A 23,269-nucleotide genomic window follows, 5' to 3' on the forward strand; every position below is an offset into this window, starting at 1 on the left:
TTGGCTGGGCGCTGATGGAGAGCCATCCCAGGGCCACCTCCCTCTCTCCTCGCCTCTGCTGCTCAGTGTCTCTCCCGCGCCAGGCTCTGGGTCTCCCGTCTTCTCTGATCTCTCTCTCCCCACCTCCCCGGCTGGCGTCTCGGCCCGGGGGTGTCTCCCTGGCGCTGCGCCCCCGCGTCCCCGCGCCCCTTCTCCCGGCCCGCGCGCCCGCGTCCCCGCCCGCACCGCAGGGCCTCCCCGCGTCTGCGCCCCCCGCGCTCTGCGGTGGTGGCCGGAGAGCAGCGGCCGCGGCCGGGCGGGGGTGCGGGCCCGCGGGGGCGGCGTCGGGCGCTTTCCTCCGTCAGTCCCTCCCCGGAGGCGCGGGGGGCGGTGCGGCCGCCGCTCGGCGCCTTTAAGGCAGCGGGAGGCAGCGGGAGGGAGCGGCTCGGCGGCGGCTCGGCGGCGGCTCGGCGGCGGCTGCGGCGGCCGAGGCGCGCGGGGCGGGGGCGCGGGGCGAGGCGCGCGGCGCGCGGAGTCCGCTCGGGGCCGGAGGCGGCTCGGCGGCCGGGGCCGGGCAGGGGAGCGGCGAGGAGCGCGCGCGGCGCAGCCGGAGCCCGCCGCCCGGGATATGGCCCAGGCGGGCCACGCAGGTGAGGGCGGGCGCCGGGAGGGCAGGGCCGGCGGCCGGGGGGAGGGACCCACGCGGCACGAGGAGGGGCCGCAGGCCCAGGTGAGCCCCCGCGCAGGTGGGCGGAGGTTCCGGGAGGGCCGTGCGCCCCGCGTCCTTCCTGCGCCCCCGGCACCTGGAGGAACGGCGCCGGCGCGGGTGGGGGCGGGTCTGCGGCGCCCGGGTCTGGGTCTGCGGCGCCCGGGTCCGGGTCAGGCCGCCCCCCGAGGCCTCCACTGCCACCCGCACGGGCAGCCCAGGGCGCGGGGACCTCAGGGGCTGTCCGGTGGCCGCCGCTCCATCCCACGCCCCCAGCGCCAGCCAGGACGCACCCCCCTGTCTTGCCCCTTGCTCTAAACAGGACGCGCCGATGCCCCCACCCCCAGCTCAGTCAGGAGACCCAGATTCCTTCTTGGGAAGGAGCGGTGCTCGGGCCGCACCGCCAGGGACCGTCCCACCCCTAACCCCCACCCGACCCCGGAGGCAGAGCGTCAGGTGCGGGGTCTGAAGGTGGAGCCTCTTCTGGGGTCCCCTGGGCTCTGCCCTTCCCCAGGCGCGGGTGGAGCAGACCCGTGGTGTGAGGGAGTGGGCGTTAGTCATTAGTTCATTCGTTCATTCATTCATTCCGACGGACTTTCATTCACCAACATCCGCTGTGTGCCAGGCCCTGAGCTGGGCACTGGGGAGCAGGAGTTGCACCACACTCTGGGCCCCGCGGTGGGGAGAGTCCCTAAGGCCGGCCCCATGGTGTGGGCGACCGCCAGCTTGGTCTCAGCAGGCCGGGCTGGGGAGGCTGGTGTGTGTAAATGTTCTGAGAACTCACACCAAGCCTGTGACGTTGGCAGGTGCTGTGCCATCCCTCGGGAGGCGGCATTGGTCTGGCACGAACCCCACCCCTCTCCCTGCAAGCCATGACCGTGCCAGAACAAGTGTGAATTCACCCATGTGCACACTCAGTGTGAGCGCCCTGGGCTCTGTGCAAATCCAGTGCCACCCCACAAATGGTGCTCTGGACCTTGGGCCGGGGCTGGATCTACCCCCCACCACCGCCTGCACATGCTGGGCTTGTGACTTATGGCCCCCAAGGAGCCCTGCAGGGGTGGGGCAGGCCAAGCGAGACCCAGCAAGTGTGCAGCACAGCTAAACACCCATTCCTCATGGAGGTGCTGCGGGAGGCACCAGGAGATAACGCGGGGCAGGCTGAAAAACGCTGTCTCCCTCCCTCCTCCTGGAGCCGGGTCCCTCCCCACCCCCATGCTCCCAGAGGGCAAGGCAGGGTGTGTGTCCCGCCCACCACCCCCGCTCTGTGTGTGCGTGTGCGTGCACAGCCCTGCACAGATCACCTGCTGGGGCACGGCCATGATGACAGCAGCCAGCCGCACGCCTGAACTGTGTTCCAGGCACCGTGCACAGTGATCCCAGAGGGGGAAATGCTTCTCTCCCCCTCCTAAGGCATCGGAAACAGAGGGTCCGGGCAGAGCCTCCTCTGAAGGAGGAAGTGAGGGACTGTCTCCATCACAGCCCCGTCAGTGGCCCCCACAGCCTGGGGTGCCGTTCGGCCCCTGTGCGGTGGCCCGTGGTCCTTTGGGTCCCAGGCTGACAGCGGCAGGTGAGGCACTGCCTGGGCTGGAGCGGCTGGACCTCGCACTGCTCTAACATCTTGTCTTCTCGGCGTCTGTTCTGTGCCCGGCCCTTCCCTGTGGGGAGCCGGGACGCCCTCCTTGGTGGGTCCCAGCACCCAGGCCCCTCACTCCTGTACTCAGCTGCCCCTCCCAGGAGTCGCTGGGACTGACCCCGTAAGAGGGGGCGATGCCTGCTTTGCTCGGTCCTTCTGGGCTGCTTTGCATTTTGCAAATGTCCCTTCTGCTCTTCAGGCTCTAAGCCTACTGACCTGAAAACGGCTCTTGGTGGCGCGTGCATGGGAGCCACACCAGCAAAGCCGGAACAGAATAGATTGGCCAGCTTTAGAACAGAGACGGCCTCACAGACGGGGGCCCACAGCCCTCTCGCCACAGCTAGAGAAACTGGGGTGCAAGGGGGGTCATAACACAGAGAGGTGTGGACGCTCACGACCGTCCGTGGTGGATGGGCAGACCGATGGTCAGAAATGATCAGGCCACCCTGGGAGGTGACGCTGGAACCAAGGGAGGCTGAAGGTTGTGGGGGAAAGCTGTGGGAGGCTGGCCTGTGAGTCAGGGTGTGTTCTGTGACCTGCGAGATGTTCCCTCTGAAAACTGGCCAAGGGGCTGCCTAGTGAGGGAAGAGACAGAGGTTTGGGCCTCAGGGTCACCATAGTGCATGACTCTGGGATTATCATATCGTGGGCTAGTGAATGGTGTTCCTGGGCTTGTGCAGTGTCCAGCCTGAGCAGCCAGCCATGGCTGTGTCAGCTATGTCCAACAGGCGCTGACGGGAAGCAGTAAAAGGACTTTCACTTTGCTGGGAGTTCCCAGGTGCAGGAAAACATGTTGGGAGTTTCCAGAAGGGATTGGATAAGTTAGAGTGTTGGTCCCAAACAGGTTGTTACCAGGTCCGGGTCTCTGGAGACTTCAGTCACCCAGGCCAGAGCTGTTGTGGTGCCCTGCATCCAGTCTTGAGAGGGGAGGGGAGGGCCTGAGGGAGCTCTAGGTCTGGTGGACAAGGAGGGGCCAGGCCTCCCTGCGGGGACGGTCGTCTGCACCACAGGCCTCCCTGCGGGGACGGTCGTCTGCACCACAGGCCTCCCTGTGGTCTGCACGCCAGGACTACCTGTGGGTGGAGGAACATAACAGAGGAGGCCTGAGACAGTGAAGGCTGGCGGTCGTAGGCGTTACGCCTTAGAGGCTGGTGAATTTGGACAGGAAGATGGCGAGGGGCAGGCCTGGGGTTGGGGAGGGGCTGGACGGAGGAGGAGGTGGGTGTGGAGGGGTTGGAGAGGGGTGTTGGGGGACTGGAAAGAGCTCAGGACGGAGAGCAGCATGGAGGACGGGGCCGACGGCAGGTTGGGAGTTTTGGCAGCCTCTCTGCCCCAGGGGAGAGGCAGGTGAGGCCTGGGCTGGCTCTGTGGAGAAGGGCTGCTTCCTGCCCCTGCCCGCCTCCCCTCGCCCCCCCCCCTCCCCCGCCAGTGCCCCAGCAGTTTGGGACCTCTTCTCAGCAGGGCAGGGCCTTGGGCTGGAGGAACCAGTTTATTAGCTCCCAGGGGCTGGCCCTGCTCCGAGGGGAGGGGCCTGCGGGGCCTGGGCCGGGTTGGGCAGGGGACTGGTCCTCTCCTAGAGGAGGGACCAGACTCGCAGCACTTTGGGAAGGTGCGATGTCATTGCATTGTCTGAGCGACTGTCAGTGGCAGAGCTGGTGGGCCCGGTAGGCGTCCACCGGAGACGCTTTGCTGCCTCTCAGCCCGGGCTGTGCGGGCTGCTGGGTCCCTGAGTCTCGTCTCAGGCCTGTGGCCTTGGGCCCCGGAGCCCCTGTCTTAGCGGGAGGCCCCGTCTACCTGGCCGGTTGTTTGGGAGTTTTCAGCAGGACACGGAGCATGAGTACATGGCTAGATCCCCCTTGCAGGGGCCAGATCTGCGTCCCACTGGCCAGAGGGTGTGACGCCGGCTTACAGACCCATTCCTATGCCCTGAGGCTTCCAGTCCCACCTGTGAATTAGCTGGGCGGGAGACTGAGGCCCAGAGGGCACGGGGCCCTCTCCTGAGGTCTGTGTCTTCAAGGACGGGGGTGTGAACGCTCGTGGGGAGTGGGATGTTCTGGTGGGTTCTGGCTGAGGGTCTGGAGGCACCGTGGTTGTGATGTCACCGGCCTCCCACCTGCTGGCTGGACAGCGTCTCTCCGGTGAGGCTCCATGTCACTCCCATTTTGCGGATGAGGAAACGGAGTCCTGGGAGGGTGAAGTGTCTCATTCTAGAACCCTGTGAAATCAGAGGCTGGGCTGGAAGTAGGACCTGGGGCTGGTCGGGGCTTAACCTTAACCTGCCTTCCTGGGCCTCAGTTTCCTCAAGGGTTGGGGGTTGGGGAAGGGGAGGGGAAGAGCCCCTGGGAACCAGGACTGGCTCTAAAGTTGCTGTGGCTTTAACACTGGTCTTTCTTCTTTCTCGGCCCGTCCCTACGGCCTCGTCCTCTGGGTGGGGGAGGGTGGTCTCCTCTCTGCTCTCCTGACCCCCCAGGGACCCCAGAGGGGTTGTGGGGGATGGGGCCCAGCACAGAGAGCCCATGTGCCCTGGGGGTCACCAGATCTGCAGCCAGGCCGGGAAGGGGGTGGCCGACTCCCCCACCCAGGGCCTGAGGTGGGAGGGGGCCTAGAGCACGTCACCAGTGAGCCTGGAAACCACGAGATCCCAGCCCCCCACACACGCCCTCAAATTCTCTCTACTCCCTGCTTTAAAATCCTTGTTTTCTAAAGAGAAAGAAAATGCTAAGTTGCACCCCCCGTGCAAAGGAATGGAGCCTCCGTGAGTCACTCCGGAGGTAAATGCCACCTCCAGGGCCCGCCCAGCTGTGCGGGCCCTAGTCCTCACGGGGTCTGCGAGTGGGTGGGGGGCGCCGCCTGCCTGTCAGCGGCTCAGGCTGGAGTTGGGTCCCTGCTGCGCCCCCCCCCCGCCCCCACCCCCCGCCTCCAGGCTGTCTCCAGGGAGGCGCTTGTGAGGTTCACTCTGAGGCTGGGGGTGGCCCGTCTGTGGGACACGTTCATGCCCCAGGGCAGGGGAGGTTTTGTGGCGGCGGGAAGAGGGGTCAGCCTATGTGGCCGGGGCTGGCGGTGGCAGGTGCTGCTGCGTCAGACACCAGAAACGGGGTTTCTGGCCCACAAGCTGCTGTCGCGGCTTCTCAGCCCGGCTGGTCCCCAGGCCGGTGAGCAGTGGAGCCTGGGCCGACCCTCCAGGGGTGGGTGACCCGGGGAGTCCGGAGCCCGTGCTCCCTGGAGAGGGTCACCTGCGTGTTTGCAGACTGCTGTGGGGGAGGCCAGCGAGGAGGCGCCCCCCCCTTCCCGGATGGCCGTTGTTCTGGAGGGGAGGGAGGTCACCGTCTCATAGCCGGGATGCCCAACGAGGTTGGAAGCAAAGATGGAAACCTGTCAGGCTGTGTCTGAGAACAGCCTCTTCCGAGGGGCCTGCAGCCGAGCCGGTCACCTCCTGCAGAGCTCCTGCTCGGGGACAGCCCGCGGGGTGCAGGACTCGGGGTGTGGAGCAGTCGCGGCCGCCTGTCCCTGCTTGTGTACCCCTTACCGTCCCCTGACCGCTCCACAGCCTGTGGACCCCTGTCCTCCTCCTCGAAGCCTCTGCCTGGCCATGGCCTGAGGCTTCCTTCTCCTGTCCCCGCCCACGTCCCTCCCCTGGGAGTCTGGTCCCAGCTGAGCAACTCTGGAGTCATCCCTGGTGGTAAAAAGAGCTATTTTCGGCCTTCCCGTTACTGCCCAGGACGTGTGGGGTGTCTCTGCCCTGCTGTCGCTCTGTTCCCGGGAACCTGGAGGAGCGCTGAGAGCCTCGCGCAGCCCCACCTCTGGGGCCCCGGCTCCGAGTCAGCACCAGGTGGGGAGCCCGCGGGGCAGGAGGTGGCCTGGGGTCCCCTGTGCTCTCTGGAGCAGCCTCGGAGCGGCAGGTAGTAAGGAGGACCACGCAGGGTCACCTTGGCCCTCGCTGCTCCCCGGCTGCCAAGGGTGGCCTCTGGGGCTCTTGCCACAGTGCAGGCCGGCTCCTGGGGGGGAGGGTCTCTGCAGCTTCCTCCGCGGGCTCTGTCCCCCACTCCCCACAGGGGCTCGGGGGTGTGACTGGCGGGGGCCTCCGTCCCCACCAACCTCCTGAGCGGCCTATAGGCAGCTGAGCTCTCTGTGGGAGCTCCCATTCGCGGGAGGACAACGCCTTCTCCTCGTGGAGCGGGAGTCTGGGGGACGGACCGCAGGGCCCTCGGTGGTTTGCTCCCAGCAGCTCTGACCCCTGGGGAGCCAGGCTGGCAGGGCTGATGGAAATGCCGTAGGTAGCCAAAGCGGTTAATCACGGGTTCTCTCCTAAAGACGGGAACTAGCGAGCATTACAGCGGCATGTTCACGAGCCACCAGAAGGCAGATAGTTTCAGAGTAACTGGTTGAGCCAGATGTCTCCTTTGGGGACCCTGGGGTCCTGATCTGCCTCCAGCCCGTGTCTGGGGACAGGGCTGGGACAGTGGGCAGGCCGGCTGCAGGTGGGGGCCACGGCCCTTCCTCACTGGCCTCCTGGGCCATGCAGGAAGGGAGCCGTGGGAGGTGCTGCCCAGGAGTCTGTGTTGGCAGAGGCCAAGCCCCTCTGTCGTGCCCGGGGCCAGTATGGCCAGGGTCAGGTGGAAGACGGCAGCTGGCACTGGTGCCCAATTTGCAGCTGGATCTGCCACAGGTCCATGGCCATGGGTACCAAGCAGCAGGGATGGGGGCCGTGGCCTGCTGTGTGCTGGGGCCGTGCCTCCATCTGGGCCACTGCTCCAGGCGTGGGCTGTGGACGGTCTCATGGCCACTCTGCAGCCTGGAGCCCACGCCCGGACTCGTGGGGCCGCCTGGTCCCCCAGGAGCTGGATTAGGTTCCTTCTGGTCATCCAGGACCTGGGCTCTGGGTGCGAGAGCCCCAGCAGACGGGCCTTCCCAGGGCTCCCCGCGTGTCCCCGAAACAGCCCAGCCCATACGCACATCAGTGGCGCATACAGCAGTTTGGGAAGAGTTAGGACTTGTTTCCATAGCAACCAACCCCCAACCTGCATCGGTCTCCTTCAGCGGCTTCTTCTGGCCTCTCATCCCTCCCTGGTGGCACCCGTGAGGGCTGAGCACGGGCCGGTCGGCCCTGGACAGACCTGCTTCCCGGACCCGTGGTGACCCAGAGAGGGGGGTGAGGACAGGTGCACAGGATGCTCCCCCGAAAGGGCCACCCCTGAGGTCTCTCCCGCAGGGGGCCGTGCCCAGCAGAACGAGAGCTTCCTTGGTGCCCAGTCCTGGAGGGTTCCCACCAAGGGTGTGCCCCAGGGAACCCACTGCCCAGTGGGGCAGGCAGGCAGGCCTGGACCCAGGCTCCAATGGCCCAGGAGAAGGACGTCAGGGGTGCACAGAGGAGGCAGGCTCCAGACCCCCCTCAGGGCCGGGAAGGCTCTGTACTGATCCCCCAGCACAGATGGGAATGAGGGGAGGGTGGGGACCCAGGGAGCATGGTCCAGGGCCTCCCAGAGGCCATGCACGGCAGGAGCCCAGAAGTCCTGGCCTCGTGATGCTCAGATTCTGGGGGACGGGGAGCTGTGCCGGTGCGGGGCAGGGGCCCCATGGGGTCTATGTGCACAGACGCCGGCGGAGTGGGGGCGCAGTGCTAAGCCTGTTACGGACGCTCATTTGTGCAGTCCTCACAGCGCTCTGAGTGCTGTTACTGCCCCACGTCCAGAGTGGGAAACTGAGGCACAGCATGGTTAGCAGCCGTTACTGAGATGCCTGGCGGATGGCGGAGAGGCAGGCCTGGGATCTGAACCAGTCTCCAGGGGGTGGGTGAGCAGGACGGTGGTCCACATCGTGCTTGACTGAGGCGGAAGGCCAGGCTCTGGGGCCGGGGCCAGACCCCTGCTTCTCACTCCAGGTCCTGCGTGTGGGCTCGTGGGAGCCCAGGCCGGAGCAGCGGGGTGGGATTCTGAGTGTCGTGAGACTAGTTGTGACACCGTGCATATGTGCGTGTGTGACGGACGCAGAGGCGTGGGGGACGCGGGGCCTAAGGGAGCCCCAGCAGAGCCCTTGCTGCCCTGAGGTGCACGTGGCTTACAGGTGGCGTGCCCGCCGTGGCTTCAGTCCGGCCGTGGGCTGGCCCAGTGCCGGACGGCCCTGCCCAGCCGCTCGGAGGCACTGGAGCCCCCGGAGGCAGCTGGCGGGTGCTGCTTCAATCCCGGCGCCGTGTGGCCGTCACCGCAGACGCCCGGGGCCCCTCCGTGCTCTGATGAGCCAGACTTCCCGTTCCGGAGCAGAAGCGTCTCCATCTAGCATCCGCAGGCGTGGTCTGACTGCGCTGACCTGTGTCTTCCTTCCCGCCCTGCCCACCCAGTACACCCTGCCCCTAAGGCTCAGCTGGGCCCCCCCCCAGGAAGGCCTCTGGGCCCTCCAGCCTGCAGGGCCTCTGCCTGCGGACACGCTGCCCACCCTGTGGGTTGCGGAACTGGTCTTCAGCCCAGTGGCTGGGCTGCCCCTCGTCTGTCCTGGGCTCTTGCGAAGCTGCATCCCAGGGGCAGGGACCAATCCAGGTCGGCTCGGCCCTAACTCCTTCCCCCAGGGTGCGGTCTGGCTCATGGCCTGGCCCCAGAGGACTCGGCCGATGCCTTCCCCCTTGGGCAGGGCTCCCGAGCTCAGCATGGTGTCTCCTCTCAGGTGGGCTCCTGCCCGCAGGTTGGGGCCACTTTGGGGGTTCCTTGGCACAGGGCTGAGCATTCCTGATGGCTCCTGTCCGTGTGTCCCTCTGTTGCTGTGTCCCTGGGCCAGCCCACTTGGGGAAGGAGAACAGGTGTGGCCGGTGATCAGAGCTCGTGCTGGGGAGGCCCAGGCCCCTGACAAGACTACAGTGGGCGGCAGGAGAGAGCTCAGAGCCTGCTGGGGGTCAGGGCCGCATGGGGGCAAGGGATCCTCAGCGTCCCTCTGGACAGCGAGGCTGGCTTTCCCCCTTTCTCTTTGGTCCCGATTTAGAGCTTTAAGTAAGTGTGTTGGAGGAGGTGGGACAGGAGGAGAGTCTGCTGGAGGATGTCAGGTGGGCCTTGAAGGACGTGGACGGGTCTGTGGCCGTGGGGGGCTGCTGGGAAGCCCCCGTGAGCCCTGGCTACACCTCAGTCCTGCCACTGGCGGGGGGCCAGGGCACTGGACCCTACAGTGGGCAGTCTGGGCCAAATTCCTGAGGTCAGGGTCGGAGCTACGATGCCCATCTCGCAGGTGACAGAAGCGAGGCCCCACGAGCTTCGTGAGTTTCTGTCCCGGGCCCGTAAGTGGTGGCGGGAGCCCGGGTTGGTGTCGCTCCACGGCCACATGGTAACATTTCTGCCGAGTGTCCACCCCTGCCGGCAAGCCGGTGTGTGCATGAGGCACAGAGATGGGGAGGGCGTTCTGTGGGGGCACATGTGCTTGGGCGTGTCTTTCGGACAGGCTCAGGAAGGGTGGCCTCGGGAGGATGGCCGTCTCCCAGGAGGGCAGGTGCACGTGGAGATGTCCACACGGACACGAGGATACCCAGACACTGACTCGCAGAGCCGGAGGGCCAGTTGGATGGGTCCCACTTCCCGCGCCGCCTCGGTCACTGACGGGCTTTGTGGCCTCGAGCAAACAGCGGCCCACACCCTCAGCTGGGGGGCGGGTCATGTGCATGCCTTCTGCCTGTGCACCCCACACGCGTGTGTGCAGGACACACATGTACACACGCTCGGTGTGTCTGGCTTCTCATGGACCGACGCATCTATAGGAAGGTCTCACGTCCTCATCCCGCCGCTCCCCTGCAGCCGCTCCCCCTCGCTGGGACCCCCACGAAGCCCAGCCCGTCACACCCGTGGTCAGCGTGGCAGTGACCTAGAGGGGTGGTGGCCCAAAGGGAAGGATGTGGGAGGCGCCGGCGCGTGGCCTATAGATCCCGGAGCCTCTGGCCTTCAAGCTCAGGCACTGGACAGACTGGGGTGAAGCTTCCGCTGAGCCCTCTGCCCCGCCCGACCCTCAGGGACCAAACAGCAGGGACAGTGGGACCGTCCTGGCCGTCCAGGCTTCGCCTCGTGGACCAGAATGGGTGTGCGCAGCGAGGCACATCTGCGTGTCAGTCTGGTGTACGTGCTGCTGGCCGGGAACGTGTGTGAGTTAAGGTAAATTCGGCAGGACATTTAAATGACGGTGCTTTCTGGATCGCAGGCCTCTCTGCATACATTCGGTTTCTACTCAAGCGCTTCTTTTTGTGGGTTTGGTTTTTTTGGTGCAGGTTATAAATGGTTTTGCTTCTTAAGTCTCTAACTCCGGCTCCTCCTGACAACGCAGGGGTGCGGCTGGCTTCGTGCGTCGGTCTCGTACCCGGCGACCGTGCTGTTCCAGGGCCGTTTCCAGTGGGTTTTTTCGATTCTGTAGAGGTTTTGTTTCTGTGTAGACATGATGCCGTCTGAGCATCGAGGCGGTTTGGGTTTTTCCTTTCAAATCCGTATCCCTTTGGTTGCTTTTCCCTGTCTTGCCGCAGCTGCTGGAGCACCCCCTCCCCCCAACACTGGTGCAACCTCACAGGAAAGACAGAGTCTGTGAGCAGGGACTGGCTGCCCAGCCTGCCACGCGGCCCACAGGGACCGGCAAGCGTCGAGAGCTTAGAGAGTCCCCGCGGGGAATGTGGGTGCCCCTAGCTGGGACTCTGGGCTTCAGAACGCACCTCCCAGCATGCTTCTGGCCTGGCTCCCGGCACGGTGCTCAGGCTGGGGGTGCGTTTGGGAGTTAGTGGTGGGTGAGGCTACAGCGACAGGCAGGGGCAGGGTCCCTGGGCCCATGGGGCTGGTCTCGCCCTTCAGGAACAGTTTGTGCTGTGGGATCTGGGCGTATAGCAGGGAGCAGTGCCAGCTTCCTGCAGGGGTGCAGGGCACGGAGGGGACAGGGCTGCCGTGGGCTCCCTGGGGCTGTTGCAGTGCCCATGCCCGGCTCCCGTAGCCAGGGCTGGGGCAGCACGCACCTCTCCCTTGCTCACTGGCGTGTGTGCCAGACGGGCTCCTCCGATGTCGGTCAGAATTGAAAACGGACATTCGCCGTCAGGTTCCTCGATGTGCAGATGAGGAAACTGAGACAGGGATCTTCTATAAGAAGGCGGGTCTCTCCAGACACATGACGTGTGACCTGCTGGCCAGGGCTGGTGCCCTGGGAGGACCAGCCCTGAGTGCAGGGTGGTTTCACTGTCTCCCCTAGACTCTAAGACGCCGTAGTCCCTACTGGTGACCAGACCTCTCTGGTCACATGGTCGGTGACCGTGCGTTCCGCGTGTCTCCTGTGCGACGTGCCGTGTGATTACCGGGCCTTCCGCTGCAGGAGAGGAAGCGTGATTAGGAAACCTGTAAGGACGTTTGCTGAAAGAAAAGCTTCGAGTGTTTCCCAAAGGGCCCGTGTGCGAGCGGGTCCGTGCCATCCGAGCCCGAGTCGCTCCAGCGCCCCCCGGGAGCTGGGACCTGCGCTCTCAGGCCACGTGGTCCGGTTTTAAAGATGTGAAGGTGTGAGGAAACATGCCTCTTCAAATGGGTAGAATAGGTTGACTCAGGAATCGAATCACTCAGCCCTGGAGAAGCCGCATCTCCCCAGCCTCCTCCCGTCAGAGCCGCTCCACAGGAACGTTTGCTGGCGTCTTGGGCATGTCCTCCCCGATGCGGTGACACGGCTGGACGTAAATTTGTACCATAATCTCTGTCGCGGACGCTCGCTGTGGGCTCACAAGCGCTGTGATGCGTCGCTCGAGGGGGACACCCTCCCCGGCAGGTGTGAGCTGTCCTCACCTTACAGCTGGGGAAACTGAGGCACAGGGGCCGTGGAGGGGCTTACCCGCCCTCCCATAGCTTCTCAGGGCTGCAGCCCAACCGTGGATCCAGGCCGTCCCTCCTCAGACCTGAGCATTTAACCAACACGCCGCCAGAATCCGTGTGCAGACACAGGCGTGTTTTCCAAACTGGCCCAAGGGAACACACCGTCCCGGCCTTTCCTGCCTCTCTCCCTCCTGGCCGTGCCCGCGGGCATCCTTCCACCAGGACCACTGCACCGTTCCGTCCTGTCCCCACGTGGACACCGGGGCACCTTCCAGGCTCCGGTGCTGCCGGACACGATGGTTAAACTGCTCCCCGATGACCCTCGGGAAAGTGACAGGGCAGGTTTCTCCCGACACCTTCATGGTTTCAGTTTGGATGGTCCCAGCTCTTCACGGGTCTGGGGACGAGTGGAGGGCGTGAGCGCCCGGGTGCCTGTGGAGGGAGCTCAGAGAGGGGCTCCAGGGCAGCCTGGCGCTGGCGGGCGGAGGAGGAGGCCACGTTCATGTGTGTCCTCACTGCCCCGGTGGGCCGCCGGCACCCATCGTGCCTCGTGTGGACCCAGAGGCCGCAGCTCTGGGCCTTCCACGAGGCGGATGCTGCACCTGCCTCTCTTCCCATCCTTCAAGCCCGTGGCCAATGGCCGTCCATACCTTCCGGGGCAAACCAAGGCCGTGGTGTGGAAACGGGGGCCGCGGGGTTCCAAGCAGGGCAGGGCTCAGGCCCAGGCCCCCTCCCGACTGGGGCTTGCGTGTCTAGGCTGCACGTGTGGTGTGGGCGTTGGCCTCCCCGCCCCCGTCACCCTCCCACCACCGGGAGTGGCCAGAAGCAGGCGGCCTGTGGGAAGACGCGAACATGATCGGCCGTGACTTTAGGGGCCTCCGTACCCTGCTCTGCTGACCTTGGTGTCCCATTTTGAGCAGGTGGTGGGGCCTTCGAGAGGCCATCGTGAACAGAGCCCCATTCCCACGGGAGAGACCCCGCGCCCTTGCGGCACAGCCATGCGAGTTGTGATGTGCCCAGCGACCTTGGCAGCGGCCTCGGCTGACTCCAGTCTCAGTTTGGGGCCCGCTTGTGCCTGACCCACTGCGGCATGTTGGAGGGGTCGGGGGCCCAACGCAAGCCGCGTGTCCAGCCGGCTCAGCGAGGGACGGGGCTGCTGACGGCCGTCGGTCTGGGGGCGCAGGTCTGCCTGCCGCATGCCGGATGCGGTCTCGTGCCGGGCTCACGGAGTGTTCCCTCTGGCAGGTGGCCCTCCCCCGGGCGGCGGTGGCCCCTGGAACCTGAGAAACGTGCTTGGAGACTCCGTGGAGAGCTCGGACGATGAATTCTTTGATGCCAGAGGTGAGTGGACGCTGTTGTCCCATCGTTGGCTGGATGACCGTTCTAGAAGCCCCGGGAAGGGGCTCCCTGTGGGGGTTAGTGTCTTTCCCTCCTTGGACACCACGTCCCACACGTCACAGGCACCCGATCCGTGAGTCCCCGGCAGGGGCTCTGCCTTCACCCTTCCGCCTCTGGGTCTCCTTGGGTGCCGTGCGAGGCGCTCGCCGGGCTGCAGAGGCCATGGGGTGTGGCACTGCCCTCCTCGGGCCTGTGGTTCAGTGCGGAGGCCGAGCCCAGCAGTGACCCCGGGGAAGGCACACTCCTGAGGGGGAAGGACGCCGCAAGTGAAACGCACCAGACGTTCCAAGGTGACGTGGGTCCCCTGATGGACGTGGGCTGGGGGGCCTGTGGTGTCCTCTCCACGGTGACGAGGGACGAGGGCAAGGAGCCTACCAGACACAGGAAGTGGCAGGTGGGCAACGGAGTGTGTCCAGAATTCCCAAGTGTCCCCGTGGTCGCACTTGCCAGGCCCATGTGCGGGTGGACGAGAAGCCCCAGAGGCCTCCTTCTGCCCCCGGAGCACCTGGTCCTCACCAGCTGGCTTGGCCCCACCCAGGAAGGGCACCATATGTGGGGGGTCAGCTCACTCCTGGGACGGCTGGCTTTGAAGTGCCTGGCAAAATGGGGTCTCGAAAGACAGACTGTGCGTTTGGGACACTCGGGGCACACGGGACACTCGGGGCACTCGGGACACTTGAGGCACTCAGGACGTGATCTCAGCCTTGCCATTGATCGTCTCCCGGCCTCAGTTTCCCTCTGCCCTCCGTGCCTCCAGAAATGGGGAATGCCCGGTTCTGGTGCCTTCCAGGATGCCCAGCTGGGCAGGGGGAGGCTTGGCCCTGAGGCCACCCCCGAAACAGCCCCCTTGGGACTTGTTTGCTGTCCCCACTGGTGTCCGTCTGGAGGGGCTGCCGGGGCCGCGTCTCCGTAGCAACTACCCTTCAGTGTGACGACAAGTGTCACTTCTCTGATGCTTAGGACGTCTGTTTCAAATACTTGGCTGTTCATCGGGGCTGGGGTTCCTAGAGGACGGGGATGGCCTGCAGTGGGAGCACTGTGGTGTGGTGTGGTGGGCGGGTCAGGCCTGCTCACCTGCTTCCCCTCTGAGGGTCCCACCTTCCGCCCTGCCCGCTGTGCCTCCCGCCACACCTGTTCTCGCTGTGGCCTCCCCTCCCCCAGCCGCAGGTCCGCCCTCTCCCCCTCCCTCTGCCCTAGGCTCCTGGGAACCCTGTTGTCTGCTACCCACTGACTAGCACCCCAGCCCTCAGCCACAGGAGCCGCCCCACAGGCTGCGCGACCACCCTTACTTCTGGGCTGCCCCCTCCCCTCCTCCTGGTGCTCCGTGTGGTCCCCCCTCAAGGCCTCTGGAGGGTCCTGGGCTCAAGCGAGCAGTCACGGATGAAGCCGTCCTCCGCTGCCTGAGCTGAGTCAGGCCCCACCGGCAGCTCTCAGCCTCGGGGCCAGGCTGTGGGGGTCCAGGACTCGAGGGTCCCCTCCCTGGCCCTGTTCTCCCGCCGTCCCCTCCCCCAGCAGGGCCCTGTGTCCTCCAGCCGTTGGGGAGCCCCTTGGTGGGGTGCTTGTGCCGAGCAGGCCCCTGCAACATTACGTCCTCCTCCTCAGTGTTCTGATGGGGAAGATGGGGAAACTGAGGCCACGTCAAGATGGGGTGGCGGGGCTGGAACCCCAAAGCTCAGTGTGGGGGGGTCAGGTCCCTCTTTCTCTGACTTAGTACTGAGGTTGGACCTTCTTCCATCCTCCAGCCTGTAGGCCCAAACAGGGTTTCCCTGGTGGGGTGGGAGCCCCTCGCTCTGGTAGTACAGGGGAGAGGGTTGGGCTCTGGGTGGGGGGCTCGGCTGTGTGTGAGGGGTGCGAGGCATTGGGGGCAGGAGAGTGGAGCAGGCTGAGTGCCCAGCACCCCCTGGGCAGAAGGCCAGCTCCCTGGGCACTGTGGGCTGCGTGCTGGGGCCCAGATTCCCGACCCAGAAGAGGTGCCTCCCTCCTGTCAGTCACAGGAGATGTGGGGGCTACAGACCAGTCTGGAGGTTGGGGTGCAGAGCGAGGGCAAAGCCAGGGCGGCTGGGGGGGCCATGGCTCAACTCCATGTCAGAGCTGGGGGCCTGCAAGGTCTTTGAGTTCAACACTGCTACCCCAATCTCCAGGCTGGGACACTGAGGCCAGAGGACTGGGAAGCTTGCTCAGGGTCGCTCAAGGTCACTCAAGGAGTCAGGCAGAGCAGGGGCTAGAATCCGCCCACCCGTCCCCTCTTTCAGTGTTTACTGAGTACCTGCACGTTGGGGAGCAGGCGCTGCCCTCGCGTAGGGCACACGGGGCGCATGGGCACTGTCCCAGCCCTGCAGAGCCTGCTGGTCGGTGGTGGTGGGCGGGAAGACAGCGGAGAGCAGGTGAGCCCCACTGACAGCTGCCGAAAATAAAATAAGGGAAAAAACAACCAAGACCACGGTGTGAGGCTGCCACAAGCCCACGGGAACCATAGCACGGTGCTGCCACGAGCCCACGGGGAGCCACGGCACAGCTTTGTCTGGGCTTTCTGTGGGTACACAGCCTCAGGCGGGAGGGAAGGTAGTGGACAGTGCAAGCCACCTGGACAGAGATTGGGCCGGTGACTGGCCCGTGTCTGACCCCAGGCAAGTCTCTGGGGCCCATCATGTTGCACATGGCAGGGGTGGGGTCATTTGTCTCAGGGACGAGTGGGACACTGTGCCGTGGCAGGGGCGGGGGGCAAAGGGGCCTCACAGAATCAAACCACAGGGGAACTCCTGACCCCTGTCCTCTCATTAAGGCCGAGAGAGGAGGAGTAGGTGCCACAGAGCTGCCCCGAGGTGTCCGAGATGGGCTGTGCGGGGACCCTGTGATGGCCGTGGAGGGGGCAGGCTGGAACACGGTACATAGTGCCGGGGAAGGTGTGCAGTCCTGAACCCAGAGGCCCCAGGGGAGGGCTCTCCTTGGTCCTGAGAGATCAGTGTTTGATGCAGGGGTAACAAGGGTGGTGTTGGGCCAGTGACCATTGAAGGGGTCACACCCTCGGCTCCGTGGGCTCAAGGTGGAGCCTCGCTGTGCAGAACAAGGATTCTCGCTGCTCTAAGATCCCGCGGCCCCGGGGTGGGAGGATGCGGAGGCCGTGAGTAAAAGGTGAGGACCCAGCTCACATCAGGGTCCGAGTCCATCCAGGGTCTGGGCTAGGCAGGGACGGGGGCTCCATGGGGGAGAAGTCGGTGCAAAAACCTTCCCCCGGAGTCTCTGGGGGCGACGGTCAGCACGCGGGGTGCAGCCTTCAGCTGAAATGCAGAATCAGTAACCAGAGCACGTGTCCAGCCAGCGCGTGGGCCCTGCCGAGAGGCACGTACCACAGCAAAGGGACCCAGAAAGACAGAGCGGCCACAGGCTCCAGGAGTGCGCGTGTGCGTGTGTGCGTGTGCGCGCGTGTGTGTGCGTGTCCTCTCGGGGAGGAGCCCGCTGTTGCCAGGGTAAACCCCCCAGGCTGAGAGCTGAGAGTGGGCAGAGGGGAGACCCAGGGAGGGGAGAGTGCGGGCGAGGGGCTGCTGGGGGCAGCGAGCACAAGAAGCTGTAGAAGGTTCCTGAAAGCAGAGTGGGGGGTGGCGAGCGGCTCCCCAGGACTGAACCGGGGTGTTGAGAGAGATCCAGTGGGAGAGGAAGAACAGTAAGAGCCCAGTGGGGACAGGGAGGTCCTGAGCCCAGAGAGCCGGGCAGCAGGAGCCAAGCACGTGGCCAGAGCAAGGCCTGCCCTGGTGGTGGGGGACAGTATGGCAAGGACTGCTACAGCCTGAGAGGAGTGGGCTGGCCTGGAGGGGTGCGCCCACGGACACCTTGCCTTCCTGACCTCATCTAACCTCAGGGCAGCCCCTGACGCCACGATGTGGTTTCATAGTGAGAAATACTGAGGTTCGTAAACACACGTTACCGTTCGAGGTCCAAGAGCCCGCAGATGGTGCACCCAAGGTTGAAGAGAGCCCGTCGAACCCCAGAGCGAGCTTTTAACCCCTTGGCGGTCCTGCTCCCCCAAGGGTTGTACCCCCTGACATCTTCTGACAACACATGGGCCCCTGGAGCTTCGCAGATGCAGGGCATCCTCTCCTGTCCTCGGGACGGGCTTGCTGGGAAGGGCTGTCGAACCAGAGCCCCGCGGAAGAGACACGAGGACGGGAACAGCTGGGGGACACGTGGGGCAGAGTGTGGACTGGAATCTGGCTGGGGTGTGCCCAGAACACGGCGCTGCATGCCAGTGTAGACGTGTGACTGCGGGGAGCACGCCGCCCGTGGGGAGCAGTCAGGGTGTATGTGTGGCGCCTGGCTGGGGGACTGGGCAGCCGACGCAGGGTGTCCAGGCCAGGCCATCCGGATTGGAGGGCTCTGGGAATGGTGCACCTGGGTTCAAATCCCGGTTCTGGCTGGTGGCCTCTGGCAAGGTCCTGAATTGCTCTGTGCTAAGTTTTCCTTGTCTATAAAATGAAAATGGTGCCGATCCTTACCTTTTTAGATGTGTCACGAGGGCAGAGTAAGGGGATGTCTGTGAAGCACGTGTGACCATCTCCGTGCAGAGCCGGCATCCGGTGACGTGGGTGAATCCCTCCAGGTGAACTCTGGAGGCAGGAGCAGGTGTCCCGGCAGGAGGCGGGGTCGGGGAGCCCCGGCACGGTCAGGACCCTGGACAGCTCTCCGTGCTCCGTCTTGGCAGCCATGTGGGTCCTGTCCCCTGCTCCCCGCTTGCCCTGAGCCGTGGGATTCTCCTTGTGGACCCGCTAACCCTGTGAGAGGGGGCTTGGCGCCCTTGGCAGGAAGGCTTGTCCCTTTGACAGCTGGGCCAGCGGACGCCTGTGGGATCGGTCTGGAGGACGCGCCCTGCTCTGGGATGGGGCCTGCACCAGACGGGTGTGCAGCTGACATGGGACCTGGGGACCGGCGCTCAGTGTGGTTGGGGAACATGGCCCCACTGACTCCTTCGGCGTCATCCCCGAGCCCTTCTGGGGAAGAGACGGGATAGAGACAGGGTTGAGGGGGGCGTTGGAGAGGACGGAGGCATTACTGGGTTCACAAGTGTGACATGAGAGCCAAGGGGTCAATACAGATCAAGGCCTGCTTGGAGCCCGATGTCTCCTGCCCTCCTAGGTACAGCGGAGCTGGTCCTGCCCCTCTCAAACCCCAAGTGCTGGTGGCAGCACCTCTCACGTGGGGGAAGACCATACTGTCTTTATCAACCAGCAATCCATGCCCTGAGAGCTTTGCCCCATTGCCTCGTTGAACCCTCACGGCAGCTCTGTGTGTTGGGGGGACTTGACGCACCCATTTTTCTGATGGGAAAACTGAGGCTCGGAGAAGCCAAGTAACCTACCCAAGGAAAAACTGAGCAAGGGGCATGGCTTTCCTCTTCCTTGCAAACACGTTTCCTTTCAGGAAATACCGCTCTTGGTGGCGGAAATGGAGACAGATGGGGCTTTCAGCCTCCCTCATGACTGTCCCCTCGTCCCTTACTTTGCTGCAGCCTGTGGGGGCCCCGTAGGGTGCAGCAGCCATGCCTGCCCGCGGCAGAAGCTTCCGGGAAGTGTCGTAGCTGTCCACGAGCACAGACCCCTCCGGTAGCGGAAGTCTGCCTCCGCAGGTAGGTCACCTGGACGCAGCCCACGTGCTCATGCCCGCCTCTGCTTCTGCCCACAGAGGAGGTGGCGGAAGGGAAGAGTGCCCTCCTCATCGGGATGAGCCAGTGGAACTCCAACGACCTGGCGGAGCAGATGGAGACCATGGGGAAGCTGGACGAGCGAACGGGTGAGGCTCTGCTTCTGGGGCCGGGGTGTGTGCACGCGTGTGCCGCAGGGGCCGGGGCGCGAGCGACGGCGGCGAGAGCTCGGGTCTCTCTGGGCACCTCCCCGAATGCTGTGGCCATGTGGGCTCTTGTGCGGGGCTTTCTGTGCTGGGCGGCCGAGCTTCCTTTGTCCGTGGGATGACCTCCCCCGGGGGCACGCCTTCCTGGGGGCAGGGTCGGGGGCGAGCTCCGGGGTCGGCGGCACAGGTGAACCCGGGGCGGCGGGTCGAGAGCCTCTGGGAAGGACCTGGAAGGGGAGCAGGACGGGCCGCACCTGCTGCGGGCCGAGTGGTCGAGGACGGAGTGTGCAGCTGGGTTGGCCCACGGGCTTTTCATGGAGGTGTCCATCAGCAGAGCAGCCCATCCTCCCAGGCGTCCTGCCCATTTGGCCGTTTCACATCCCTGAGAGTTTGCTGAGCACCTACTGCATACAAGCGTTTGGCAGACGGAACCCTGGGGCCCACCTGGGGCCACCGCTTGTGACGGTGACGCAGGACAAGACAAGATGTAAGGGTTCAAGCTTGGGTGGAGGGTCGCCGGGCTCCGGGGAGAGAGGGGCCAGGGAACGTTCCCGAGGACGGAGCTACAGAGCCAGGCTTCGAAGGGTGGGTGGAGCAGGTCGCTTAGTGGGAAGGCTGCGTCATCAGAGCCTGGGTTGGATGAAGGCCTCTTAGGAAGCAGGGCCAGATCTAGAACCACCTGGGGTCAAAGGGGCTGGCCTCTGGGCGTGTTGTCCCCAGGCTAGTCCCTCCTGTCCCCCCTCCCCTGGCCCAGAGAGCACCTCTTCCTCATTTCCCAGCCCCGTCATTCCTCACACACGCAGGGGCTGGGCCAGGCCGTCCCCTCAGGAAGTGTTCTGTGAGATGGTCCCGGCCCAGCCCGAGAGGACGGCTGTCTTGGTGGCAGCCGGCTCGGTGCTGGTGTCTTGACCGGAGCCACTTCCCTCGCGCCCATCCCCCGCACCCTGGGCTTGGGGCACTCACCGTGCCAAAGCTGTGCTGTGAGACGGACGCACCAGGGACGGATTGGTGTTCTTCCTACAGATGGCGCACCCCAGGCTTACAGATGCTGTTTTGCCCGAGGGCCTGGGAGCTGGTGCGGCACCTCGCTCAGTCCTTCTCCCTTGTATCCTCATTGCCAGCTGGATGGAGGTGGGCTTTGGGGCCTCTGCAGAGTAGTCAGGTCTTAAAGAAACAGCCTGAGTTACTGGCCCGTTCCCAGGAAGGGCAGGCTCCAGTCTGGTCCCCAGGGCCTGTCCAGAGGCAACGCCCCGGTTGTCACAGCCGTGCGTTTGCAGACGGACCCTTGGCCTGCCCTTGCCTTCACCCCGAAGCCTGGAGAGGCCCAGAAGGGGTCCCAGGTTCCAGCTGCTTCCCGGGACAGTGCTCAGTCACTATAAGACAAGCCCAGCCTTGCACTCAAGACCTATCTGGCCAACCTCTTCCCATCCCCGCCCCCCTGACTCAGCCTGTGCGAGCTGGGAGGGGCAGGAGCAGCAGCCAGGGCTGGGGGGGCTGGGCGGACAGGGGAGGGAGAGCCTCAGGTGCTCTCCGTGGTCTGGGCATGAACTTGGCTCTGCGGGCAGGCAAACTCTGGGTACCTTTGGCACCTCCCTTTCTTCGTGGGCACAGCGGGGCTAGTGCCGGTGTTGGGGGGGGTTAAGTGAATCAGGACTTGCCAAGTGTGTTCCGTACCGGGTCATCACGCTTCGGGGACCAGTGCGTTCCGGCAAGCACCTGACGGGCTCACTGGGAGGGGTGCGCTGGGTCAGAGCCACGGAGCTGATGCTGTTTCCTCCCCGTGGGCAGGGGGAAGCAGGGGGCGCAGGGGAGGGTGAGGAGGGAAAACCGCTGTGTCTGCAGCCCCGGGGACTCAGGGTGTGACTCATTCACAGAGCAGAACACACGCATTCATCTCATCCGCCGGCCATCTATTCGCCACAACTCGGGCCGCTCCTGCGCTCGGTGAGGGCACAGCCCCCTGGAGCCGAGGAGCAGAGGTCCTGGCTACAGTCACCGTGCAGGAGGGCACTGAGGCCCGGGCATGACTCTGGGCAGCAGAAGCCCCGAGGACAAATCAGGAGGAGGCTGCCCCGGAGACCAGCCTGGGCGGTCGCCGCCGCCTTCCATGATGACCTCATGTCTGTCTCCAGCCGCGACTTCTTCCCTGGGCTACAGACTCAGCTGTGGGCTAGCTGCCTTCCTGTTAGCTCTGCCTGGATGCCTGAAGCCGTTTCGTGTTCCCTGAGTTCCTGACGGCCTGTGAGGTGTGACGTATACCACACACACACGTGCACATATGCGTACAACATATGTGTACAACACAACACAGTGTATACTAGGTACGCACGTGCAGCATGTAATGGGACATGACAGGCACTCTGTACACACAAAACGCGCAACATCAGGTCTCTATACGGCACTTGTTTAAGTTACTATATGGCACGTTGTATATGTTACGTTGTATACAACTGCATATTGATGTGCACATAGGCGCGCACGCACACGCGTGTTTTCTTTATATTATTTTTCAGGGGTTTCTTTCTCTGTTTCCCCTTCCACACTTACCTTAGAGACGTTCCAGACCTGGGTCTCCCCTTGCCTGTCCTGTTCCTATTTCTTGGTCCTTGCTGGGCTCTGGAAACGTTCCTCGCTCCAACCCCATCAGTAGCTCCCTGGTTCTGTCTTCTCTAGCCATCGCCCTTCCTCTGCTCAGCTCTTCTAGGGTTTTTTTTGGTTTTGGTTTTGGTTTTTTGGGGGCTTTTTTGCTTTTTTCTTTTTCTTTCTTTCTTTCTTTTTCTTTTTTTTAACAATCATCTTTTCATTTTCGTGCACTGTGTTTTTTTTCCATAACAACCTGGTATTTATCCGTGGGTGCCACAGACTCATTCTGTGCTCTGCAAGGTTTCTTTCTTCCTGTTCTTTGACATGTCAGAGTCCCCTGGTGGGTTAGAAGTGGATGGAAATAGACCACACGCACTTCAGTGTGGGCTAATTAACCAAAGATCCCTCAGCGAGATTATGACATGGAACGGGAGCGAGCTTGAGTCCAGTGATCTCAGGAAGCACAGTGCTGTCATTAACATTGTCCAAGGAAGGTAGGTCCTGCCAAGTTCTTTTACAAACTGAGACACAATTCACATACCATATCACCCACCCTTGTAAAGTGCTCAATTCAGCGCTTTCTGTACAGTTTGTACATTCATGACCCTGAGTAGCCACCACTACCTAGTTCCCGAACATCTCATCGGCCCAAGAAGAAATCCCATACCTACCAGCAGCCACTCCCCATTTTTCTCTCCTCAAAACCCTGGGATTTGGTATGCATAGACTCCAACAGTATGTGGCCTTTTGTATTTGCTGTCTGCCTTGGCATCGTGATTCTGAGACTCAGCCCTGCTGTGGCATGAACCAGAACATCATTCCATTTTACGGCTGAATGATAGTCCCACATTCGGTTCATCCATTCATCAGCTGGTGGACATTCAGGTGGTTTCCTCCTTTTTACTGTTATAAGTAATTCTACTGTAAGGGTTCAAATACGGGTTTTTGTGGGGACACTCCCGGGACTGGGAGTGCCAGGCTGCCCCCTGTTCCCTTCCTACCAGTGTTGTACCAGAGTTCAGACAATCCACATTCTTGTTAGCACTTGTCTTTGTCTGTTGTTCGATTATAGCTGTGCCAGTGGGTATGACGTGGTGTATGAGTATGGATTGGATTTGCATTTCCCTAATGACCGATGATGATGAACATATGTTTATGTGCTTTTTGGTCATTGTTTATCTTCTTTGAAGAAAGTCTATTCAAATCCTTTGCCCATTTAAAATCGGATTGTTTTTCTCTTGTTGAGTTATAAGTGTTCTTTATATATTGTGGATACTAGACCCTTATCAGTTATATGATTTACAGATAGTTTCTTCCAGCTGTGGGTGTCTTTTCACT

At 63.5% G+C, this 23,269-nt stretch overlaps 1 protein-coding gene across 1 annotated transcript in view; it reads left to right on the forward strand.

Moving 5' to 3' along the window:
- Positions 1 to 563: 563 nt before the first annotated feature.
- PITPNM3 (PITPNM family member 3) overlaps positions 564 to 23,269 on the forward strand; it is a 55,204-nt gene continuing 32,498 nt past the window's right edge. The window contains 3 exon segments of the mRNA XM_032839841.1: positions 564 to 629; positions 13,358 to 13,453; positions 19,184 to 19,291. Of these exon segments, the coding sequence (XP_032695732.1) occupies positions 608 to 629; positions 13,358 to 13,453; positions 19,184 to 19,291 (226 nt within the window). The 5' untranslated portion in view covers positions 564 to 607.

Source organism: Lontra canadensis, unplaced genomic scaffold, assembly GCF_010015895.1.
Source record: "Lontra canadensis isolate GAN:19392208 unplaced genomic scaffold, GSC_riverotter_1.0 scaffold110, whole genome shotgun sequence".
Taxonomy (NCBI): domain Eukaryota; kingdom Metazoa; phylum Chordata; class Mammalia; order Carnivora; family Mustelidae; genus Lontra; species Lontra canadensis.